We start from the raw sequence: 23,907 nt of genomic DNA on the forward strand, positions 1-23,907 counted from the left end.
ATCCATTTAGTACCAAGGGGTATAGACGGGTCCACTAGGAGCCATGGGCACTATAAGAATTTGATAGTGAGGGCTGGCTCCTCCCTCTATGCCCCTCTTACCAGACTCAGTCTAGGAAACTGTGCCCGAGGAGTCGGACATACTTCGAGAGAAGGATAAAAGGATAGTGGTGAGATTCCGAACCAGCACACACAAGCAAGAGGAAAGCGATGCCAACCAAACTTGAAATAGGAACAGCATCCACTGAATAAACCGGAATACTTAAAGTAACAGTGCAGGAAGAATGAAGCAGTCTACGGACTGCGAGAAAAGGTTTTACCAGTAGGTAATTAAAATCCTATTTTCTCTTACGTCCTAAAGGATACTGGGGATCCATTTAGTACCAAGGTGAAGTACCAAAGCTCCCAAATCAGGTGGGAGAGTGCGGAGGTTCCTGCAGAACTGATTGGCCTCTGAGGATCTTCAGTCTGGTCAAAGTATCAAACTTGTAGAACTTTGCAAACGTGTCCGAACCTGACCAAGTAGCTGCTCGGCAGAGCTGTAAGGCCGAGACACCCCGGGCAGCTCCCCAAGAAGAACCCACTGACCTAGTCGAGTGGGCCTGTACAGATTTAGGAACCGGCAATCCTGCCGTGGAATAAGCATGCTGGATAGTAAGCCTGATCCAGCGCGCAATTGACTGCTTGAAAGCATGACACCAAATCTTATTGGGATCGTAAAGAACAAACAGCGAGTCCGATTTCCTGTGATGAGCTGTTCTCTTCACATACATCTTCAAAGCCCTCATAACATCCAAAAGACTTTGAAGTAACAGAGGTGTCTGTAACAACCGGAACCACAATAGGTTGGTTGATGTGCAACGCAGACACCACCTTAGGAAGAAATTGCTGACGAGTCCCGAGTTCAGCTCTGTCCGCATGGAAAAATAAATAGGGGCTCTTGTGAGACAACACCCCCAGCTCCGACACACGGCTTTGGCTTCAGGAAGACAACAGTGTGACGGTCTTCCATGTAAGATATTTTACATCTACCTCCTGTAACGGTTCAAATCAGTCCGAATGGAGGAACTGCAGCCCCAAATTGAGATCCCAAGGTGCACAAAGGGAGGCTGGATGTGCAGAACACCTTTAAAGAACGTCTGGACCTCATGAAGAGAAGCCAATTGTTTCTGAAAGAAAATGGACAAGGCCTAAATCTGGACTTTTATGGAGCCCGAACGTAGGCCCACATCCACACCAGACTGCAGAAAAAGTAGAAAACGTCCCAAATGAAATTCCACTGCAGAATATTTTCTGCTCACACCAAGAGACGTATTTCTTCCAAATACAGTGGTAATTTTTAGACGTTCCCCCCCCCTTTCCTGGCTTGGATCATGGGGGTAATACAGAGTTGATCGCTCGCTAGCAACTTTTTGCAGCGCTGCGATCAGATAGTCACCGCCTATGGGGGAGTGTATTTTCGCTTTGCAAGTGTGCGAACGCCTTTGCAGCCAAGCAGTACAAAAACAGTTTGTGCAGTTTCTGAGTAGCTCTGGACTTACTCAGCCGCTGCGATCACTGCAGTCTTTTTGGTCCAGGAATTGACGTCAGACACCTGCCCTGCAAACGCTTGGACACGCCTGCGTTTTCCCAAACACTCCCAGAAAACGGTCAGTTGACACCCATAAACGCCTTCTGTCAATCACCTTGCGATCGACTGTGTGAATGGATTCTCGTTAAATCCATCACCGAGCACCGATCCTCTTTGTACCCGTACGTCGCGCCTGCGCATTGCGGTGCATACGCATGTGCAGTTTTGCCGAGTTTTATCCTGATCGCAGCACTGCAAAAAGTTGCTAGCGAGTGATCAACTCGGAATGACCCCATACTCAGGATGACCTCGTCAGGGATGCCTCTCCTGGCTAGAATCAGCCTTTCAACTTCCATGCCGTCAAACGTAGCCGTGTTAAGTCTTCATAGACGAACGGGCTCTGTTGCAGAAGATCCTCGAAGAGGTAGAGGCCACGGAACTTCGAGGAGCATCTCCAGAGCATCTCCAGAAGGTCCGCGTACCAGGCCCTTCTTGGCCAGTCAGGAGCAATGAGAATTGCTTGAACCTTTTCCCTTTTTATTCTTTTCAGCATTCTTGGGATCAGCGGAAGTGGAGGGAACACATGCACCATCTGATAGACCCATGGAGTCGTCAGAGTGTCCACTGCCACTGCGTCTCTCGTCCTGGAACAATACTGCTTTAGCTTCTTGTTGAGACGAGAGGCCATCATGTCGATTTGTGGACATCCCCATCGACGTGTCAAGTACCTGAACACCTCCGGGTGAAGGCACCACTCCCCTGGGTGCAGGTCATGTCTGCTGAGGAAGTCTGCTTCCCAGTTGTCTTCTCCCGGACTGAAGACCGCTGATCACGCTGTGGCGTTTTTTTCTGCCCAGAGGAGAATTCTTGATACCTCCGACATTGCTGCTCTGCTTTTCGTTCCGCCTTGTCAATTTATGTACGTCACCACCGTCACATTGTCCTACTAAACCTGATCTTGAAGAAAATATGAGGCCTGCAGAAGGGCATTGTATATAGCCCTGAGTTCCTGAATGTTGATTGGAAGGACGACTTCCTGACTTGACTATCTTCCTTGAAACTGCACCCCCTGGGTGACTGCTCCCCAACCTCTGAGGCTTGCGTCTGTGGTTAGTAGAATCCAATTCTGAATCCCGAACCGTCGACCCTCGATTGGGTGAGAAGTCTGAAGCCACCACAGAAGGGAGATCCTGGCCCTTGGTGACAGACGGATCCTCTGGTGCATGTGAAGATGCGATCCAGACCATTTGTCCAGCAGATCGAGCTGGAAGGGTCTTGCATGAAACCTGCCGTACTGAAGAGCCTCATAATAGGACGCCATTTTCCCCAGAAGAAGAATGCATAGATGCACCGATATCCGGGTTGGCTTCAGGACATCCCGAACCATCGACTGGATTACCAATGCCTTTTCTAATGGAAGAAAAACTTTCTGCGACTCTGTGACCAGTATTATTCCAAGAAATGCGAGCCTCCGAGTTGGCTCTAAGTGAGATTTCGGAAGATTTAGAATCCACCCATGATCCAGGAGTAGTATGGTTGTGAGGCCAATGCTGTCCAACAACCTCTCCCTGGACGGTGCCTTTATCAGAAGATCATCCAGGTACGGAATTATGTTCACTCCCTGCTTACAAAGGAGAAACATCATCTCTGCCATCACCTTGGTGGACACCCTCGGTGCCGTGGAGAGACCAAATGGCAGGGCCTGGAACTGGTAGTGACAGTCCTGCAGAGCAAGCCGTAGATAAGACTGGTGAGGTGGCAAGATCGGAATGTGAAGGTACGCATCCTTGATATCCAGAGACACTAGGAATTCCCCCTCCTCCAGACCCGAGATCACCGCTCTCAGAGACTCCATCTTGAATTTGAACACTCGGAAGTACGGGGTTAACGATTTTAGATTTAAAAGTTGGCCTTACCGAACAGTCTGGTTTCGGTACTACAAACAAGTTGGAATAATATCCCTTGTTTTGGAGATGAGGTGGAACTGGAACAATGACCTGAGTCTGTACAAGTTTTTGAATGGCATCCTGTAAGGTTGTACTTGCCTCTTGTGAAACTGGTAAGCCTGATTTGAAGAATCTGTGATGTGGGAGCTCCTGAAACTAAAGTCTGTAGCCCTGGGAAATAAGATCTATGATCCAGGGATCCTGGCATGATGATATCCAGATGTGACTGAAAAAACTTTAGTCGGGCTCCCACCTGCCAGTCTTCCAGGCATCGCGGTCCACAGTCCTGCTGAAGGCTTTGAGGAAGCAGAGCTAGAGCTCTGTTCCTGAGAACCGGCAGCTGCTGGTTTGCATGGTTTACCTCTAGTGCCCCTGTGGGCTGTAGATGAACCTCTGGCTTTGCCTTTAAACTTGGCAGTCCGAAAGGACTGTAGATTAGGTCCTGAGTGGCCTTCCTGGCTGGGGGAGCTGCAGAAGGAAGATACGTGGACTTACCTGCAGTAGCTTTGGAGATCCATTTGTCTAGTTCATCTCCCATCTCCAAATAAGGCTTCTCCTGTGACGGGTAGGCCTTCCACGCCTTTCCTGGAGTCCGCGTCTACAGTCCACTGGTGTAGCCATAAGCGGACACTGCCACAGCAGTGGTGCATGCATTAAGCAAACCTACTTCTTTTATGGCTTCCAGCATAAAGTTTGCAGAGTCCTGTATATGTTATAGGAGTAAAACAATCTCCACCCTAGATAAGGAATCCAACCCCTCAATTAGGTTACCTGACCATTTAGCAATGGCTTTAGTAATCCACGCACATGCTATAGTGGGTCTCTGGGCCACCCCAGCCGCCGTATACACGGATTTGAGTGTGGTCTCAATTTTACAATCAGCCGTGTCTTTCAGGGAGGCAGCACCAGGGACAGGCAACACTATTTTCCGTGACAGCCTGGATACTGATGCATCCACTATCTGTGGATTTTCCCATTTTTCCTATCCTCAGGAAGAAAAGGATGAGAGTAACCTTTTAGGGATCTGAAATTCCCTATCAGGATTAACCCACGGTTCTTCAAACAGGGTATTCAGTTCCTTTGATATAGGAAACGTGATTGAGGACTTTTTTAAATTAAAATAAGATTCCTCACACTCCTCTGTCATCAGGAATTTGAGGAAACGTCTCTGATAGGAATTTGGACACTCTCACAAATTTGTTCAATGCTTTGAGGTGGAGTATAGGCCGAAAGGACCCATTGGGTTTTGGAACTAGAAACAGGGTCGAATGTATCCCCTGTCCTCTCTGGGACAGAGGTACCGGCACTACCACTCCTGTGTCCAGGAGGGATTGCACAACCAATTGAAGAGCTTGTGCTTTCAATCCGAAGGAATAATTGTTGAGAAAAACTGGCGAGGGGGACGTCTCTTGAAAGAGACTGCGTACCCGTGAGAGAAAACTTCCCGCACCCAGGCGTCTGAGGTCTTTAACCAGGCCTGGGTCAACTGCAGAAGTCAGCCTCCCACACTGGGATCCCCCAGGGGGAGGCCCGCCCCATCATGTAGCAGGCTTGTCTTGTTGGGGGTCATTGTCATGCTGGAAGACCCAGCCACGTTCAATCTTCAATGCTCTTACTGAGGGAAGGAGGTTTTTGCCCAAAATCTCACGATACATGGCCCCATTCATCCTCTCCTTAATATGGATCAGTCGTCCTGTCCCTTTGCAGAAAAAGCCCCAAATCATGTGCTTCACAGGGGGCATGGTGTTCTTGGGATGCCATTCATCATTCTTCTTCCTCCAAACACGGCGAGTAGAGTTTATATCAAAAAGTTCAATTTTGCGCTCATCTGACCACATTACATTCTCCCAATCCTCCTCTGGATCATCCAGATGGACAATGGCAAACTTTAGACGGGCCTGGACATGTGTTTAAGCAGGGGGACCTTTCGGGCGCTGCAGGATTTCAATCCATGAAGATGTAGTGTGTTACTAATGGTAACCTTTGTGACTGTGGCCCCAGCTCTCTTGAGGTCATTGACCAGGTCCCCCCGTGTAGTTCTTGGCCGATTCCTCACCGTTCTCAAGATCATTGATACCCCACGAGGTGAGATCTTGCATGGAGCCCCAGGTCAAGGAAGATTGTCAGTGATCTTGTATTTCTTTCATTTTTTTATAATTGCGCCAACAGTTGATTTCTTCTCACCAAGCTGCTTGCCTATTGTCAAGTAGCCCATCCCAGCCTTGTGCAGCTCTACAATTTTGTCTCTGGTGAGACAGCTCTCTGGTCTTGGCCATGGTGGAGAGGTAGCAGTCTGACTGTTTGAGGGTGTGGACAGGTGTCTTTTATACAGATAACCAGTTCAAACAGATGCCATTAATACAGGCAACTAGTGGAGGATAGAAGAGATTCTTGAAGAAGTAGTAACAGGTCTCTGAGAGACAGAAATCTTGCTGCTTGGTAGGTGTCCAAATATTTATTTTCCACAAGAATATACAAGTAAATTGTTTAAAAATCAATGTGATTTCCTGTTTTTTTTTTCAGATTCTGTCTCTCACAGTTGAAGTGTACCTATGATGGAAATTACAGACCTCTTATCTTTTTAAGTGGGTCAACCTGCACAATCTGTGGCTGTCCAAGTACATACATACATACATACATACATACATACATACACAATGCACAGTAGATACTGGATGTATATCTCAGAATACTTGTACTAAATTTTCAGGTAGAAGTACACTTGTTCTTAACTAGCACGGTCTAAAATGACATGTAGAATACTTAAGTGACTGTAAATTCACAGCGCTGATGAGACATTGCCCTGCAGTCCCGGAGATCAGCCACAGCTACTTGTGTAAAAATCTAAAATCTCTGTGAGGGAGAGTGAAATACAGTTCCAGGGCCGGAACACTAGCAGTAGATGGCGCCCGGAGCTGGAGGAGGGGGCTACAGGTCAGTGCCTTATCCCCTATGCTGGTCCTCACTACCTGGTACTGTGGAGCCTATGTAAAACTGTTTTTTTTTATTTTTTTAAATACGACCTGAGCTCCCTGCCTTGGTGGATATAGTGGGGTCCCTGTGCAGTACAGTGTCCACGCCAGCAGCGCGGTCTGTCTCCTGGGACCGCAATTTACCGGCGGGTCCCACCTGGGGGACCCTCTTACCTCCTCCCTGATGTGCAGCCACGCGATCCTGGAGAGCGTCAGGGGTGATGTGCCTGTGGACCGATGCTCCTCCACTGCAAGTACCCGGGAACCGGCTGCGGGAGTATGCAGCGCTGCTGGGGAGGAGATGGAGCCGCAGCACAGCAAGTCATAATGACATAGAAAGTGCTGCGGCCCTTGCAGTCTTCTAAAAAGCTCTTTTCAGGGCTGCCTAGCGCAGCACCCCCTGTTCAGTGACCTGCTATGCAGGCACCAACTCACAAACTGAGCTCCAGTGTCCGGAGGCGGGGATATAGAGGAGGCGGTGCAATGCATCCTGGGAACAGTCAAAGCTTTAGCCTGTTGGTGCCTCTGGATCAAGATCCAACTCTACACCCCAATGTATTCCCTGTGGAACACAGTGTACCACGCTGCAGAAACTTTTATAGTGTTCATTCTAGCACCCTGTACCTTTCAAACCCCATGCAGTTCCTCTTTCCTGCCTGGTGTGTCCCTCTCTGCTGTGGTGCTTCTAGCACACCGGGATCTGTATCTCAGTGTGCGCTAAGAAGCACAAGAGCAGAGAGCGACACCCCAGTCAGGAAAGAGGAACTGTATGGATTTTGAAAGGTGCAGGGTGCTAGAATGAACACTACTTCTTTCAATAATATTACCAGCCTCCCAAGATGCAAACCATTATGGATTCTATTAAGATTTAAGGTATAATGATAAAAAAAAACAGACGCACACTCTAAGCCAGGCATGTCCAAACTACGGCCCTCCAGCTGTTGAGAAACTACACATCCCAGCATGCCCTGACAGCAAACCTGTGTCAGGGCATGCTGGGATATGTAGTTTCACAACAGCTGGGGGGGGGGGCGCAGTTTGGACACGCCTGCTCTAAGCACTAAGAATGCTCAGTCAAAATAATTTTTAAAAACATACAAATAAGAGTATAAGTGAGGTTCTTCGTATATGCTTGGCCGAAAATACTGTCCCATCTACCACATCAAGGTGTACCCCATCAGCTGGGTCCCAAACATCCCTAATACCAACACATTATATAAATTTACAGATGCGTCTTTCCTCATCTAGCCTGACTTGAAGCACACAGGGCGCTTGAGAGCCGGCAGCTCCCATGCCCTAGCTAAATGTATTTTTTTTCCCTTAAAATGCATTGCTACGCGAGTAAGACTACGCTGATTAAAATAATATGCGGCATGCATATATTCTGTGTGTGAATGCAGCTGCCACATTAGTGTCAGTGGAAAACACTGTAATGTAGCATTTCGTATGCAGATACAGCTGCAATCACACACAGAATATACACATGCCGCCTATCATTTTATTCAGCATAAGCTTGTGAGTCTTATTCACATAGCGAAGCGAGTTAGATGCATTTTCAGGGAAACAGATGCACAAATAGATGCTTGACATTTGTAAACCCATTAGGGACTAGGTGCAACTAGTCGAGCAGCTTAACGTGACTGCAATACGATGAGGGAGGACACATATGTATATAGGACTTATCAATAAATAAAAAGAAGTCTGCATTTTTTTGTGCATGGTATTTTAAGTCTCAGCACGATTATCACCTCTTTTTATGTTTAAAAATAGGGTGTGCAGACCTGAGCAGAGTTTTTTAGGATAACAACACAGTGGGGTAGTTCCAGACACTTGCATAGATGTACTAACGCTTCTAAAACAGAGAAGTGTTGGCGTTGCCCATAGCAACCAATCACATTCTCACTAGCATTTCCTAGAATGCAACAGAGAAATGATTGCTAGAATCTGATAGGTTGCTATAGGCAACACCACCCCTAGGGGTATATTTACTAAGGTGCGGGTATTTAGAAGTGTAGATGTTGCCCATAGCAACCAGATTCTACTTATTTATCTATCATCTTCTAGAAGATAATAGCTAGACTCTAATTGGATGCTATGAGAAAAATCTCTACTTCTGAAAACCCACACCTTAGTAAATATACCCCCTTGTCTATTGTGCACTAGTAAATCTACCCCAGTTTCTGGAACAACCAGAAATGAATCCACTGCTGAAAGGTAAAGCATTAATTCTGTTTCCAATATTTCAAATATAAAAACCAGCAAGGGCCTGCAACTTGGAATTGGCAACATTCACTTTGTTTGCTCAGCCACGGAATCCCCAACATGGTTGTCCCATTGGAATGCCAGTGGCACAGAGATGGATTTAAGCAGTAAGGTGTGCCTGGGTACAGCCTTGACCCAATGAAGCTCAGATGGTTTACACTACCAATATAAATCGCTGAAGGACATGGTCGAAGCAAGCTGGTCATACGGTCAGAATCCATAGCAATTTGCACTGACAGTTTTAATGACCTGACAATTGGCACAATATTCAATGGATTATCACGCCCGATATCCCATCTAAAGTGATGGGAGATTGCAGCGCAATCTTCTATTGATCTTTTTTTAATCGCCCTGATCTCGCCCATAAAGGTCGTGTTTAGCCATGTAAAGCAGCTAAACCCCAACCAAAGTGCTGGGCGCGATCACAAGAAGTGCCTTTTGGGCGCACACATGGGACACTTTTTGCGCATTGCAGTTCGCCACCATGGGAGCACTCGATTTCTATATAAGTATGTTAGAGTGTAGATAAATGGTATACTGTTCAGTAGTTACTTCAGAAGAACGATCATGACACTGTAGATTTTGGTTAATGAGTTCAGTGACTGCTTTGGAGTGCTTTCAAACATTAATTAAAGAATAATAACATTGCATCCATCTGGAGAGAACTCTTACACACGGATCCAGGATATTTATTCATCTTAATCAGGAAGAGGAGTGTCAACAAGGTAGGGCAATCAGGATATAACTCCGGGAACAGTGGCACAGAAAACACTGTATGCAGCCGACCTTGCATACATTAAACGCTTAATAAACACAGATGTGGCCACTTAGAGCACAGATCTTCTTTATCAAGTACAGTAAATTAACCACCACAATCATATTCTAAATGAAATTTACTGTGACCCTACTATCACACCCAAACCTATACCAGTTTCACACTGAGCATCTGACACAGGGTACTGCCTGGACAACTCGGCTCCTGTCTCAGTGTGAGAGGGTCAGGCTGCAGTGTGAAAGGTGCAACCGGGGTCATGCTAGAAGGAGCTGGTTGGCCGATAGGGGGCACTACCAGATGGCAGTCACCACAAATTGTCATGACCTCATCTTTGTGTTCCAAAAAATGGTCCACTTCTAATGACTCACAAATTTTATAGGGCAGTCCCGTGTTGAGTGTGTGAAAGGCACAGACTAGGGAATAACCCGGGTCTAAGGTGCAGCGTGAATGGCTGCGACACAGGTTGAAACGGTGTTCAATAACTCAGCTTAGACCAGGGATTTTGGTATGAAAGGAGTACTACTTACATACCCAATTACTTTTAAATCAAACAACATGTAATAATTAGTGACTTTTCTTCCATGTCTTGAATATTTGCAGTGCTTTAATTGCAGCTGGGATACTAAAAAAAATAAATAAACTGATGCCTGCATTATAAATCACAGACTGCTTTGTTCTTGGTGGAAGTAACCCATTTACATGTAATGCTAATTGCAGGAATTGGATAACATTAACCTGCTCGTACAGCATGGAATTACTGAAAGCCGGCTAAAAAAATAAATTAATTAATAAATAAATGAAACAGTCTCTAAGCCTAGGATATTTGGAGCAATGTATTATTGGTGCCAGTACATAATCAAATTCAAATTGAGCAAACAAAATCTATAACAGTGTCCGCATCAGGGATCTATTTGCCACGAGCGGGCTGTTATTCCTGGACCCCACGCACGTGATACACTGCTGCTGGGAGAGTGCTAGATAGAAGAGGTTTGGCACCTGCATGGAGGCTTCAGGGCTTCTGGCTTTTGGAACTGGCGCTAGCACTATTAAAGGGCAACTCACCTAACACCAATTGTTAGATTCATCTTTCTACAGACACTTGCCTCTAAGACATTTGCCCACATATTGGACACCCCGCTGACAGAACTATAACTGGACTTTGACCTGTCTTTGACCATATATTGGGTACTTGGGTACTTGCTGCCATACTTTTAAGAACCAGAACAGAACCAGTATTGTTGCCTGGATTATGCAGGAATTATCCGTTACCACACATAGGGGGTTATTCAAAATTGTTGACAAACCAAAAAAAATAAAATAAGTTAGCAATTGAGTCACTTGGGCTGCATTGTAAGTGTTTGTGCGCAACTGTTTTTTCTGGTAATTTTTCCTATAAGTTAGCAATTGGGCAAATCCATGCTGCACTGCAGGTGGGGCAGATGTAACATGTGCAGTATGAGCACAGAAACCAGCACCATTATACAAAACCGTGTGTATTGCCCCCATTTTGTAAGTATGCCAAGGCCAGGGTGTGCTTCTTCTGACGCAGATTTATAGGCCCCAACAGTGGAATTCCAGAGTTAAGCTTAGGCTTACTCAGATGGTCAATGGCTGCAGAGGAAGCACTCGAATTTGCGATGCCTGCAGGATTTGTCTTTTTACTCCAGATGCCTCCTGTGGCATTATTAGTGTTCCCGCTAGAATATGGGCAGGGCGCTGAGGTGCGAGCATGATATTCATGGCATGCTGAAGGGGCATCCACAAAGGGGGGGCGTGACTGGCTAGGGAGGGGGGCCCTGCCCTGTCAGCGTCACCCTTGAGGGCATGCCCAGCAATTACGGACTTGGCTGCTCCCAAGCTCTCCCCTCACTGTGAATGTGGCAAGGCATCTATACATTGTTGGGGATCGCTACAACACAACTTTTCCCACCTGCAGGACACCGAGGCCCACAGGTGGGCACAGAAGCGGGCAGGCTGTTCCAGGGGGGCACCGCAAGGAGGGCAGGGAGAATTTTGCCATTTTTACAATCAGGAAAGGAGCGGCGCCCTGCTGAAACAGTCTAGCGTGAACCCGAAATGTCATACTTTAGCATCGCAGCAATGCCCTAAGTGTCAAAATCTGAATCACCCCCATTGTCCCGAATGTATAACATTGCAGTGTGCATAGAATATACAAATTATATAAACTATATGATCTTATCTCTCGCCATTGATGTGGAAGTCTATCACTTGTTATACTGTACTTTAAGAGAGTACAGTTTCTACGTGTTTTATATATTGTGACCTTGGGAAAGCTGTTGGGATCCCCTAAACTGTTGTTCATCTGGCTTAGCCAGATTCTAAGATGTAATTTTACCTTTAACACTTTCAGAATGAACAAAAGGACAAGTTATGTCAGCTATCTGCTCCCAGCTATAAGATCTTCACACTAACATCACTGTCTGCAAACACAAAGGTCATACCGAGCTGTCATAGTAATTCCATCTATAAGGGACACAAGTGTACACCCCTATGCTGTGACAAAGGCATCAGATCACCTATAGGCATGTATGCACCACGATCACAGCATGGGAAGCTGTACTGAAACATCAGGCTTCTCAGTTCTACAGCCATTTCAAAGATTACATAGAGTTACATAGTATTTGAGGTTGAATAGAGGCAAATTGCCCATCGTGTTCAACCTGTTTTAAGTTGTGATGATTCTACATACTTGCTAAATAATGTTTTATGACTAGTTAGCTACTATAACTCATGTTACCCCCGGATTAACCATGTAGATATTTTAAGTATTATAACCTTGGATAGCTTTTTCATTCAGAAATTTATCCATTCCTTTTTTAAATCCAATTACAGAGTCCACCATTACCACCTTCCCTGTCAGGGAATTCCACATCCTGATTGCCCTAACAGTGAAGAACCCTTTCCTCCGTTGCGTTCGGAATTTTCTCTCCTCCAGTCGCCGCGAGTGCCCACGTGTCCTAAACTGTGTTCTTTTAATAAATAATTCCTCTGATAACTCTTTGCGATGTCCCTTTACATATTTGAAGATATTAATAATATCTCCTCTTAGGCGCCTCTTTTCTAGTATAGTCAGCCTAGTAAGTCTCTCCTTATAGTCCAGTCCTTCTAGGCCTTTAATCAGTTTAGTAGCTCGCCTTTGAACACTTTCGAGTTCACTGATGTCTTTTTTATACAATGGTGCCCAAAATTGAACACAATATTCCAGGTGCGGACGTACCAATGCCTTATACAGCGGCATGATTACATTACTTGTGGATTAAAATAATTAATTAGTTTATGATCCAGATGAATCTGCTATAAACAAGCAATAATAATACAATAGCATCTTACAGCTACACAGAATTTCAACTGCAAAGTTTCTCATTGTTCATTTATTCAATTAGCTCATACAGTATGAAGGAGAATGCATCATGACCTGGGACAGAGTTATAGGGAAGATGTTATAGCGCAGGGATGCAAAACCTGTGGGCCAGAATTCCACATGAAGAAACTCTTTTTGGGGCTCAGTTGTGGGAAACACCTTTTGTGATTCACACAAAAAAATTGTACAATTAACCCTTTGGGTTCTAGTTAAAAAAAAAAGTGGTAGGCTACAGTGAAGTGCGGTGAGGTCAGAGGCTGGGGAGGAACAAATGGTGGTGGGTCTCAGTGCCGGGAGCCGGTCTCACCCCCTACACAATGTCTTATGTCTTTGCACTACATCCATACAAATACAGGGAAAACATACATACAGTAATAGCCAGGTCACAGCCATCACCCTGGTGTTGTGAGTAAACTGGTGGATACTAACTTCTGGGTGAGGTGACCCCCATTGCACCTTCACCTGCTGAACACCACTGGCCAGGCAAAGGAGGTTACACAGGGAAATACAGTTACCAGTGATACAGTCAGCAGCACCTGGGAAGGGAGAGCATTAACATATGTACACTACGTCTCACTACTGATGCCACACACACACACAGAGTCCTGTCCCCGCACTCACTACAGATGCCACACACCTGTCCTCACACTCACTACAGTGGCCACACACACATACCAGTCCCCGCACTCACTACAGAAGACACACGCCTGTCCCCGCACTCACTACAGAAGACACACACACACAGTCCTGTCCCCACACTGACTACAGATGCCCCCCACACAGTCCTGTCCCCACACTGACTACAGATGCCCCCCACACAGTCCTGTCCCCACACTGACTACAGATGCCCCCCACACAGTCCTGTCCCCACACTCACTACAGATACCCCCCACACACACACAGTCCTATCCCCACACTCACTACAGATGCCCCCCACACACACACAGTCCTATCCCCACACTCACTACAGATGCCCCCCACACACACACAGTCCTATCCCCACACTCACTACAGATGCCACACACACACACACACACACACACAGTCCTATCCCCACTCACTACAGATGACACACACACACACACACACACACACACACACACACACACACACACACAGAGTCCTGTCCCCACACTGACTGCTACTCACCCCAGTCACTCTGCACGGGTGGCTGCTGCTGGCACTTCAGGTCCTCGTTTCCCTCCACCCCTGCCACACTGCTCAGTTCCAATCTTCCTGCACTTCCTGGATTGGTCACATGACCAATCCGAGCCATCCATCAGAGCTCAAGCATGTCCCCACTGTGAGGAATGCCTCCCATTTCCCTGTTCTATGCAGCCTGATTGGCCGCTGTGTAGCCCAGCCTCGCTGTACAGGCAGTATCTGACAATGTGAGAGATGAGGCTGATCTCCTGCTGCCTCATCTCTATCTCTCCTTGCAACTGAAGGATCCCTGCAAATCTGGTAAGTTGTATCTATAAAAATTATTGCATTAATACAAAGATGCTTATAAGTTATAAATATCTTCTTTGTTTTATTCCAATCATTGTTATAGTGAGTATGATAGGGAGCATGACAGGTGAGGCTCTGCCTCCTGACTGCACGTCCCTGGTGGGCTAACAAATTTGTTCATTCAGTATCCTAAAAATAAAAAAGTTGGAGGTAATGCCATACTGTGGAAGTTAATGACCATAAGGCTGCTACTCGACTGATGCATGTAAACTATAATGCAGGATTCACTAGTTACATTGCATATTGTATTAATCAACAATAATCATGCATGCGCAGACGGGATGTGGTTACATTGCCCGCACCCAGGATACAGACGACAAGATCCCGTACACTCACAATGCCGCCAGCCGGAAGCCCAGCTAACGGGCTATTCCCACTCATGGGTGTCCATGACACCCATGGAGTAGGAATATAACCTGTGATGAGGGTAGCGAGCCACCGAGCCCCTTCCTGTTGGCATTCTGGCGGCCGGGATCCAGGCATCAGTATGCTGGCCACTGGCATCCCAGCTGCCGGCAAGATATACCCAACCCATTCAGACTGATCTGAAGTCTGCTTTTCTGCAGCCAGCTCATAATGGAATATATAGTGGTCTAAATAAGCCATATTTGCAACAAAAAAAATAAAATCTTACTTGTTGCTACCTTTAAGTGGTAAAATGGCAAGGTGTTAGAAAAAGGATGCAATCACCATGAGGACAGTGACCATGTTGACATTCATATGGGGGAATTCAATTAGCTGCAGGGTTTACCTTGTGACTAATTTGCGTGCTTAAAGTATTCAGTTAACTCGTGCACGAGTCCCCGCTGTCGGACTGAAACTGGCAGATCATGGAGCTGCAAGGTAAAGTCCACAGAACCTCCCCCCCCCACACAAAATTGGGTTCACGAGTGTGAAAAACTCAATTGATTCCACAGTTTGTGGAATCAATGGGTTTCAATGCCTGAATCGGGTTTTTACGGAGCAGGAACACGCCGCTTTAATTGAACAGCCTTTCACCAATCCGTGAGGATTTTTTCCGCTAATTAGTCGTGGTGTAAACCCTGCAGCTAATTGAATACCCCTCATAATGACAAAATTAATAAAATGTTGACATTTACATTAGAATTAGGTTTAGAGATACGCACAATAAAAAAAAACCTCAATATTCTGTGTGTACACAATGGGGGGGTATATGTAATAGGGTCTGAGTTTGCTGGAGGTGCGGAATGTCAGCAGAAAAAGGCGCATTTTTAAAGCAGAAATCATTTACAAAGCAAAACCAGGTAAATGATTCCCACTTTAAACATACGCCCCTTCTTGGCCAACATACTGCACCTCCGGCAAACTCTGACTCTATTACATATACCAAACCAATTAAAAACAAAATATGTTTCTGCATTAATAAACATTAGAGGCATTTTCTATAACCAGATGACTTTCATTTATTAGCCTGCATATACCCTCCTGCAATCTACACTAAGTGCATAGATTTATCTCTGATCCATTTATTATATAAATTAGAACAGTTGTTTATTATCTCTCCCCTGAATGGATTCGGACATGGCTCGATCTATTGGATCCAGTTGGATACAGATACCCGCTTTGCTTTGTTCTCCCAGGCATCAAAAGAAAACATGTCTACCTGATGATATAATGACATGGCAGAAAGAATAGAAGCACACAACATGTACCAATCACAAAGTTAAAGTTGGTTGACACAGTAAATTTTAAGTGCACTGACACCTGGTTTGTTCAATTAAGTTGCATAAGTATAGGTGAAATGTAGACAAGTCATGGAAGAATGCAATGGACATCCTTAAACAGAAGTAGTTTAGGAAAGTGCATTAATGTATTATAATATATTTTATACACACACATATGCACATAATTAGGAAAAGGCATGCACACTGCTTGGCTATAATATAACCATAGGAACACCCCATTAGCTCTCTATGTAGCTGCAATCAGGATGATTTAGGAAATTCTGCAGCACATCATTCATTGGGAGTCAGGAGGAGAATTCCGGAGCATACTGTATACAATGCTGCAGCCATTGCTCTGGCAGACAGTGCATCTCCCATCTCCCAGGCAGACAGTGCAGCAGGGTGCCCACATTACTCACCTCCTGAAGTCAAATGGCATTGTGCACCCTGCACCGCCTCCCACCGACACTGGCTGCTGAGGGGCCGCTGAGAGCGAGCAAGGCTGGCTCACCGTCTCTCTCTTCAAGCCTGCCGGCTAGACACAGAGGAACTGGCGTCAGTAGTGCTCGCCGAGCCAGCTGTGATTGGGAGCTGGCTGAGGCGGAGAGGACACATCCGGCCCCGGCTTCAGGAGACTACTCAGCTCTAGCCACGTGGGGTGTTCTCATATGTCCCGGGCTCTGCACCCTGGCCCGGAGATGGGCAGTTTCTCTATGTTAAGTTGGTAGTCACTGTGATGCCTGCTTGGCCCAATTATAGTAGAACTAAGCGTCTGCAAATAAACAGAGGTGCACTGTGGAAATGAGAGGGTTAAACTGCTTTATTACAATAGGCTTAAATAAAAAAAGAAAGTTGATGTCCACTTGTATCCCTGCACTATGGCCTGCTCACACCTTTTATTTCTGTCACGGTTTTTTTTCCAATGTTGCTAAATGTTTTCTTTACTAATACCACAGATGTGTCAAACATCCATGGTGATATGGCACTGTGCCCCTGGGTGCAGTGCGCTGGCCGCAGCAACTTCTGGTCCTCAGTCTATTATGGAGCAGTTCCACTGAGTCTGGAAGTCCACTGACTGCAGGATCCGCTATATATGCCAAGTACCATGCCTTGCTTACTTTGTACTGTTTTGTTTGAGTAATTAATATTGATCTTTTACTTGACAAACTTTCTATACAAATAAAAGAAGGTGGCATTCTGCATTGTTTCTTTAGACAACTTGTAAGGTCCACTGACTGTCTTTTCATCACTTCTGGATAGATTACCTCTGCTGAGTGCATTGGCTACACTTTAAAGAAACGTTTCAGCGTACCTCAAATACCGCCTTCTTTGGGATTGCACACACAATGTATTCCATACTGTATGTATTTGAATAAACAAAGTGTGTTGTATTTTATTTTCTGCTATTTTTGTTATATATTATTACTTTGTAACACATGTTAATAGCTGTTTATTTGTTCCCAGAGAATATGGAAAACACTTTATTAAAATCTCAAACTTTATACATTTTAACGTTATTTAAACAGCATTTAACTCATTCAGTGTTCAGTTCATTTTTTTAAGTGCTCATGCAGCTTTTGCCCTGGCTGGAGGCATGAAGGGCCCATCTGGGGACGTGGGCTGGCCCCCTTGATAAATATATTGTAAATACTGCTAGTGCATGTGTAATAATGCACTGTATTATTTATTACCAGTTATTTATATAGCGCACACATTCTGCAGCGCTTTACATAGAATATTTGCCCATTCACATCTGTTCCTGCCCCAGTGGAGCTTACAATCTATATTCCCTACCACATGTACACGCACACACATTAACGCTAGGGTTAATTTTTTTTGTTTGGAGCCAATTAACCTACCAGTATATTTTTAGATTGTAGGAGGAAACCAGAGTACACAGAAAAAAAAACACGCAAGTACAGGGAGAATATACAAACTCCACACAGGGCCATGGTGGGAATCAAACCCATGACCTCAGTGCTGTGAGGCAGTAATGCTAACCATTACACCATCCATACTGGCCCTGTAGAAAATACACCATTGTTCTATGCAGTATAATGTAACATATGTATAATTTTAATTTAAGTGCACAGTCTGGAATCTGATCCCTAGAAGAGGAGGGGGGCCACCAGGCAGTGGGGCCCACTGGGGTTTCCCCTGTACCCCTGTTGGCCGGTCCAACCCTGGTCCCAAGATGGCCACAATATTTATGTCCATTGCTAGGTAGTGGATGCTGGCCTGGCCACTGCTATTCTCCTCCTTCTGTGTTTGTTGGTAGGCAATGGCAGGCATTGCTTCAGGGAACATCACTGGTACATCTGCTGCATTCACTGATCATGTGATTCAGGGGCTGAATTCCCAAATTTTCTCCTGTTGGTTCTCCAAACTTTTAAGTCTCCCAAAGTCTCCCTCTCACCAGTACTAGGGATACTAAAACCCATTTTCGACTAGCTCCAAAAACACGAGTAAATGCACGGGGGCGCGCATTTACCCATGTTTTTTGCTAGTGGAAAAGGCTCCCTCTGCAAAAACCCAGATCTAGTGATCCGGTAAGCTGTGCAGTGTAAACGGAAGCCGCGTCGATGCGGCACGGCTCCCGTTCACAGTGTATGGAAGGGCGGCGCTGTGAGATCATGTGAACTCCCAGCGCCGCCCCTGCCGCGTCACCAGCAGCGTCACCAACCCGGCAATATGCCGGGTTGGTGAGTGCAGTGGGAAAGGGGGCTCTGATGCAGGTCGCAGCCGAGTAGCACATGTGTCAGGCTCCCGGCTGCGACCCGCATCACTAGTGGAAAAGGGGTATTAGTGTGACCCAGTATTCTGACCATCTGTTCCTGTGAGTTTCTCCATGTTGTGACACAGACTGCATGTAATCTTCTGTCTTCTGCCCTTGACATCAAATTGTTTACTGGTCTTGTCTTGCCTACCTCCTGCCCTGACCACACATTGGGGTAAATTTACTAAGATGGGAGTTCTATTTAAGATGGGAAGTTGCCCATAGCAACCAATCAGATTCCAGGTATTATCTTCTAGAAGGGTCTAGATAAATGAGAAGTAGAATCTGATTGGTTGCTATGGGCAACATCCCATCTTAAATAGAACTCCCATCTTAGTAAATTTACCCCATTGTTTAAAAGACTTAGGTTTAAGGCTCCCATACATCAGCGACAGATTACTGCCGTTCCCAAATCCCAGATGGCCAGGTGGGGGAATTGCGAATATTAAACATGTTTAAAAATCCCGATCCAGGAAAATTTTGGTCAGGATCAGCAAATCTGTGCTTTATAACATGTTTAATTCTCCTGATTCTCCAACGGATCGCCGATCATCAATGGACGCCGATCGGCAGGTCTGGTCAGTAGATCGGCAGTGTCTTCAGGGCGTGGAAATCAGGGAAAAAAGGGTATGATGTAGGGGGGCCTTTACTGCTGCTTGCCCTGACCTCATATTTTGTACTTGACCTCCTTTGCCCACTGCCTGCCCTTACTGGATGTGCTATCACTAATGGCACCTGTATCCTTCCTGTTAATGTCAAGTCCATGGGTACAACCCAGTCAGTACTTTGTGAACAACTTCCATCTGTCTCCCTCCAACTGTGCTCTATTAATTTTACCTACTTCATGATACCTAGAGGTATTAAGTCCCTACTGCTCAGAGCTAACGACTGGGCTGGGGGGACTACCTGAAAGCATATAGGGAAAGGGGTGTCGTACGGTATGCCGGCACTCGGGCTCCCGGCGCCCAGCATACCGGCGCTGGGAGCCCGACCACCGGCATACCAACAGCGTGGCGAGGGCAAAGGAGCCCCTTGCGGGCACGGTGGCGCGCTACTCACGCCACACTATTTTATTCTCCCTCCAGGGGGGTCGTGGACCCCCACAAGGGAGAATAGTTGTCGGTATGCTGGGTGTCAGGATTCCGGCGCCGGTATACTGTGCGCCGGGATCCCGACATTCGGCATACAGAAGACCACCCAGGGAAAGGTTGCCTACCGCCCCGTACACTTGCTGCAGAGGCCGCCGGTGAATGACAGCACAACTGGGCGGGTGCATGTAAATGCCCGCCCAGTTCATAACGTCAGTCCTGACAGATCGGGCCAGTGTGCACAACACATCGCCCGGGCCGTCTGTGGATATATCTGCAGATCAATTGATCTGTGTACCCAGCATATCTCCACAGGTATTGAGTATTGCTTTCCACCAATGTACACCAATAAAGTTACTGCACATTCATGAGTATCATGAATAGTTTTTATGGTACTCAGTGATGCGAGTAGAAATGTGCAAACCACATTCAATATTGTTAATGTTGAATTTCATTACATCATATCGTATGTGGCCTGTACAGGGTTACAGTAATGTGCTGCATTTAACCAGAAACTTTTATTGAGGCATAAGTCATGACTGTTTGATTTGTGAACCTAGAGTCTATGTGAAGTCTGTGCGGGTAACTGGAGCACTATGGGCCTAATTCAGTGAGGATTGCAAATTCTGCTAATTAGCAGAATTTGCAATCCTTTTGTTAGCATGCTGGGATCCGCCGTTCGCAGGGCAAGGCCACCCTAGCATGCTGACCGCAGCCTCCCTAATTTGGTTAGCAGAGATTAAGGATGCCTCATGCCTGCGGAGGCCCGCCGCCATGTTCCCAATCGCGGTGGCTGCATGTGATGTCATGCAGCCGCCTCGATCACACCCCCACCATGCCTCCGTTCACAGGCCATGCCCCCACAACACTCCATCTCCACCTAGGAAACAGAGTGTTGCCGCCCCCTCCCCCGCAACACGAACGCCTCTGTCTGATTTATAGGCAGAGGCCACTGACATTTCTATAATGGGTGAAGTGTGTGCGGTGCACACGGGCCCCTGAATCCAGACAGGGCCCACACTGCACCCATTTTTTTAATACTCACCTCTCCGGAGTACCGCGCCGACATCACTGGCGCTGTTAAAACCCATGAAAATGGCGCAGCGGGCATTTTCACAGAGTTCTGCGAATGCACAGTAGAGAAATCTCTGGGAAAATGGTCGCCTTGCCATTTTCCCGGAGATCTGCGCATGCGCAGTAGAGTCTGAGCCCTCTAGGGCTCAGACTCTACAGCGCTCCTGCAGAGAGGAGGGGGCCCATATGGAGGAGACAGCACACGGGCCTCCTCCTCTCTTAAAGCGCCCCTGGCAGAGGCATTCACAATTTCTGCAGAGCTCCCGCACAAAGGGCGGGCACACGCGCAGGACAGGCACTGCGCATGCGCCCACAGGGTGAACGCAATAATTCCGAATGGATCACGATTTGCGATTCAACCTTAATTAGCCCCTATTTGCGGAGTTGGCTGTTCTGATGGAAACAGTGAGGTGGAAAGGTAAAGAGTAATACCTGACTGGGAGTCGAACCCGGGTCTCGGCTGAAAGAGCCGTATCCTGACCACTGGAACACCAGGGACTTTGGAGTTTATGACAGGATAGTGAATGTACGGTAGTAGGGAGATAGCGACACTTCTGATTAAGAACTGGACTGGAGTGCTAACCAGACTGGCATGCAAAGGTACAAAGGATTGCAGTATCTGTAACCTTTGGGAAGCACATTTACTAGGCTCACACACTGAACTGTGTGACTCATGGAACTGGCAGATTCTGAAACGCAGGTCTCCTTTCTTATACCCCTTGGTGCTTGATGATTGGTGGATAGAATCAGGTGATTCAGAGTCTCTTGCTCAGGAGTGGATGGATCATGGTCAGGCTCCGATGTAGAGTGAGGCCTAGCAGGCCGGGAAAGGCTGAAGCCAAACACCAGGATGCAGAGCACTATGGAGAATCAAATGCTGAGTAGAGAAATTCTCACACAGGTGACTTGATTAGGAGTTTACACTGCAGCTTGTCTGCTGAACTGTGAAGCAGGTGCAGGTTTACAGAGTATACTGGTCTGCAAAGCAGATGCATGCTTGCAGTAAATTTTGAAGTAAGTCACAGAACATGAGTGATTTAGTCAGGACCATGACAACATATTTACAATAAATACATGTTAAAAGACAATATAGTAGATACAATACAGAGGCCTAAAAGACTTTTACATTTTCGATATGACAAAGCTAACACCAGGGCTGGGACGTAATGGGAGCCAAGTTTGACAAATGTCCGATTTTGCCGCAAAAGTCAGACATTTTGCAAACCGGGCCAATGTAATAGCATCCGAGTACATGCAAAGTCATATGTTTTCTACTCTTAAAGAGAGCGCCCGGTAAAAAGTTGTATACAGATGTTTTCCCCATGTTAAACATACAACTTGGCCGACATAATGGTGTCCGAGATTGAAACTCTTACACAAAACAGCCGACAAAGGGGGTCATTCCAAGTTGATCGCACGTAGCAACTTTTTGCTGCTTGTGCGATAAACCTGACGCCGCCTATGGGGGAGTGCATTTTAGCATAGCAGGGCTGCGATCGCTTGTGCAGCCATGCTATGCTAAAAAAGTTTAAAGTAAAACAAGACCAGCCCTGCAGCTACTTACCCAGTGCGACGGATCCAGCGATGAAGGTCCCGGCTGTGACGTCAGACATCCGCCCTCCAAACGCCTGGACATGCCTGCGTTGGACTCACCACACCTGGAAACCGGTGAGTATCCGCCCCAGAATGCCTCCCGCCTGTCTGTCTTCTTGCGATCGCCGCTGCGATCACTTTTCTCGCTGGTGGCATTGCGGCCCGGCGATGCAATAACACGCGTGTGCAATGCGTCCTCTTCGCATGCGCATTTCCGACCCATTTGCACCGCACGAAGAACCGCTGCGTGCAAACGAGTCGGAATGACCCCCAAAGTCGAACATAAATAGACTTGGTTATTTTGGTTGAGTTGTATTTGACAATGTTGAAAAACAATTATAAGTACAAATAACAGGACATTTACAACAAATAAACATTTTAAAAATCATTTATAATCTTAAAATAAAAAAAACAAACCACTCTGATCTCTCAAAATAGTTTGTGTACTGTACATGTCATTTTTGCACAGTTTGCTAATAGGACGCACAAACAGCTCCTGCTGTTTAAAATGATATGCGGCATGGCTATATCCTGTGTGTAATTGTGGCTGTATCTGCAGGATCAGGATTTAATCAGTAGGATCTGCTTGTGCGTCCTGGAGGACTGGGGTTTATATAGAGGGTGTGTTGCTTCAATCATGGGACTTTTGGGTAACAATGGGTGACTATCTCCCACACTGTGCAACTGTTATATTAATAGACACTTTCTGTCTGTACTGAAAAATTCAGACGTTTCCAGGTCTAAATATCTCGTGAGAAATAGGATCCGATTTGCATTGTGATCGTAAAAGACGCACACCATTACATTGGCCGAGTTCCGGGAAAAGTCGCACATTATAATGTCCAAATTTGTCCAACTTTTTCCCGGACTCAAAACTCGACTCCCATTACATCCAGGCCCAGATGTCTATATTCCTTATTGCACAAAACAAGTAATTGTAACTGTGTAAGATATGTGGGATACACAACTGAATGATGTAACTGCTGACAAGTCTACCTGACGATTTTCCTACTGAATAAGAACACAACACAGTGGGACTGATTCAGAGGAATAGGCAACTGCGTTTTCGCAGCAACTTGTGGAAATATGCCAATGTTATAGGCTTGTGTACAGGGACACCGCTGGTATTTCAGATATGCCAGTTATGTACAAAAGACGCAATATCTGAAACAACCCTATCATGTCTCAGAATGTCTGTCTAAACTAAAGCTGGGTACACGCCTGGCCGATCCGCCCACCTATCAACTGATTTGTAAGTGCATATACTCTTACA

The 23,907-nt window shown here is 46.2% G+C and overlaps 1 protein-coding gene across 1 annotated transcript in view; it reads right to left on the reverse strand.

Moving 5' to 3' along the window:
* Positions 1-16,800, reverse strand: part of ERGIC1 (endoplasmic reticulum-golgi intermediate compartment 1) — a 244,021-nt gene extending 227,221 nt beyond the window's left edge. The window contains exon 1 of the mRNA XM_063928069.1: positions 16,523-16,800. Within this exon, the coding sequence (XP_063784139.1) occupies positions 16,523-16,542 (20 nt within the window). The 5' untranslated portion in view covers positions 16,543-16,800. The remainder of the gene's footprint in view (positions 1-16,522) is intronic.
* Between the last annotated feature and the right edge of the window lie 7,107 nt (positions 16,801-23,907).

This window comes from Pseudophryne corroboree, chromosome 6 (genome assembly GCF_028390025.1).
Source record: "Pseudophryne corroboree isolate aPseCor3 chromosome 6, aPseCor3.hap2, whole genome shotgun sequence".
In the NCBI taxonomy this organism is placed as follows: domain Eukaryota; kingdom Metazoa; phylum Chordata; class Amphibia; order Anura; family Myobatrachidae; genus Pseudophryne; species Pseudophryne corroboree.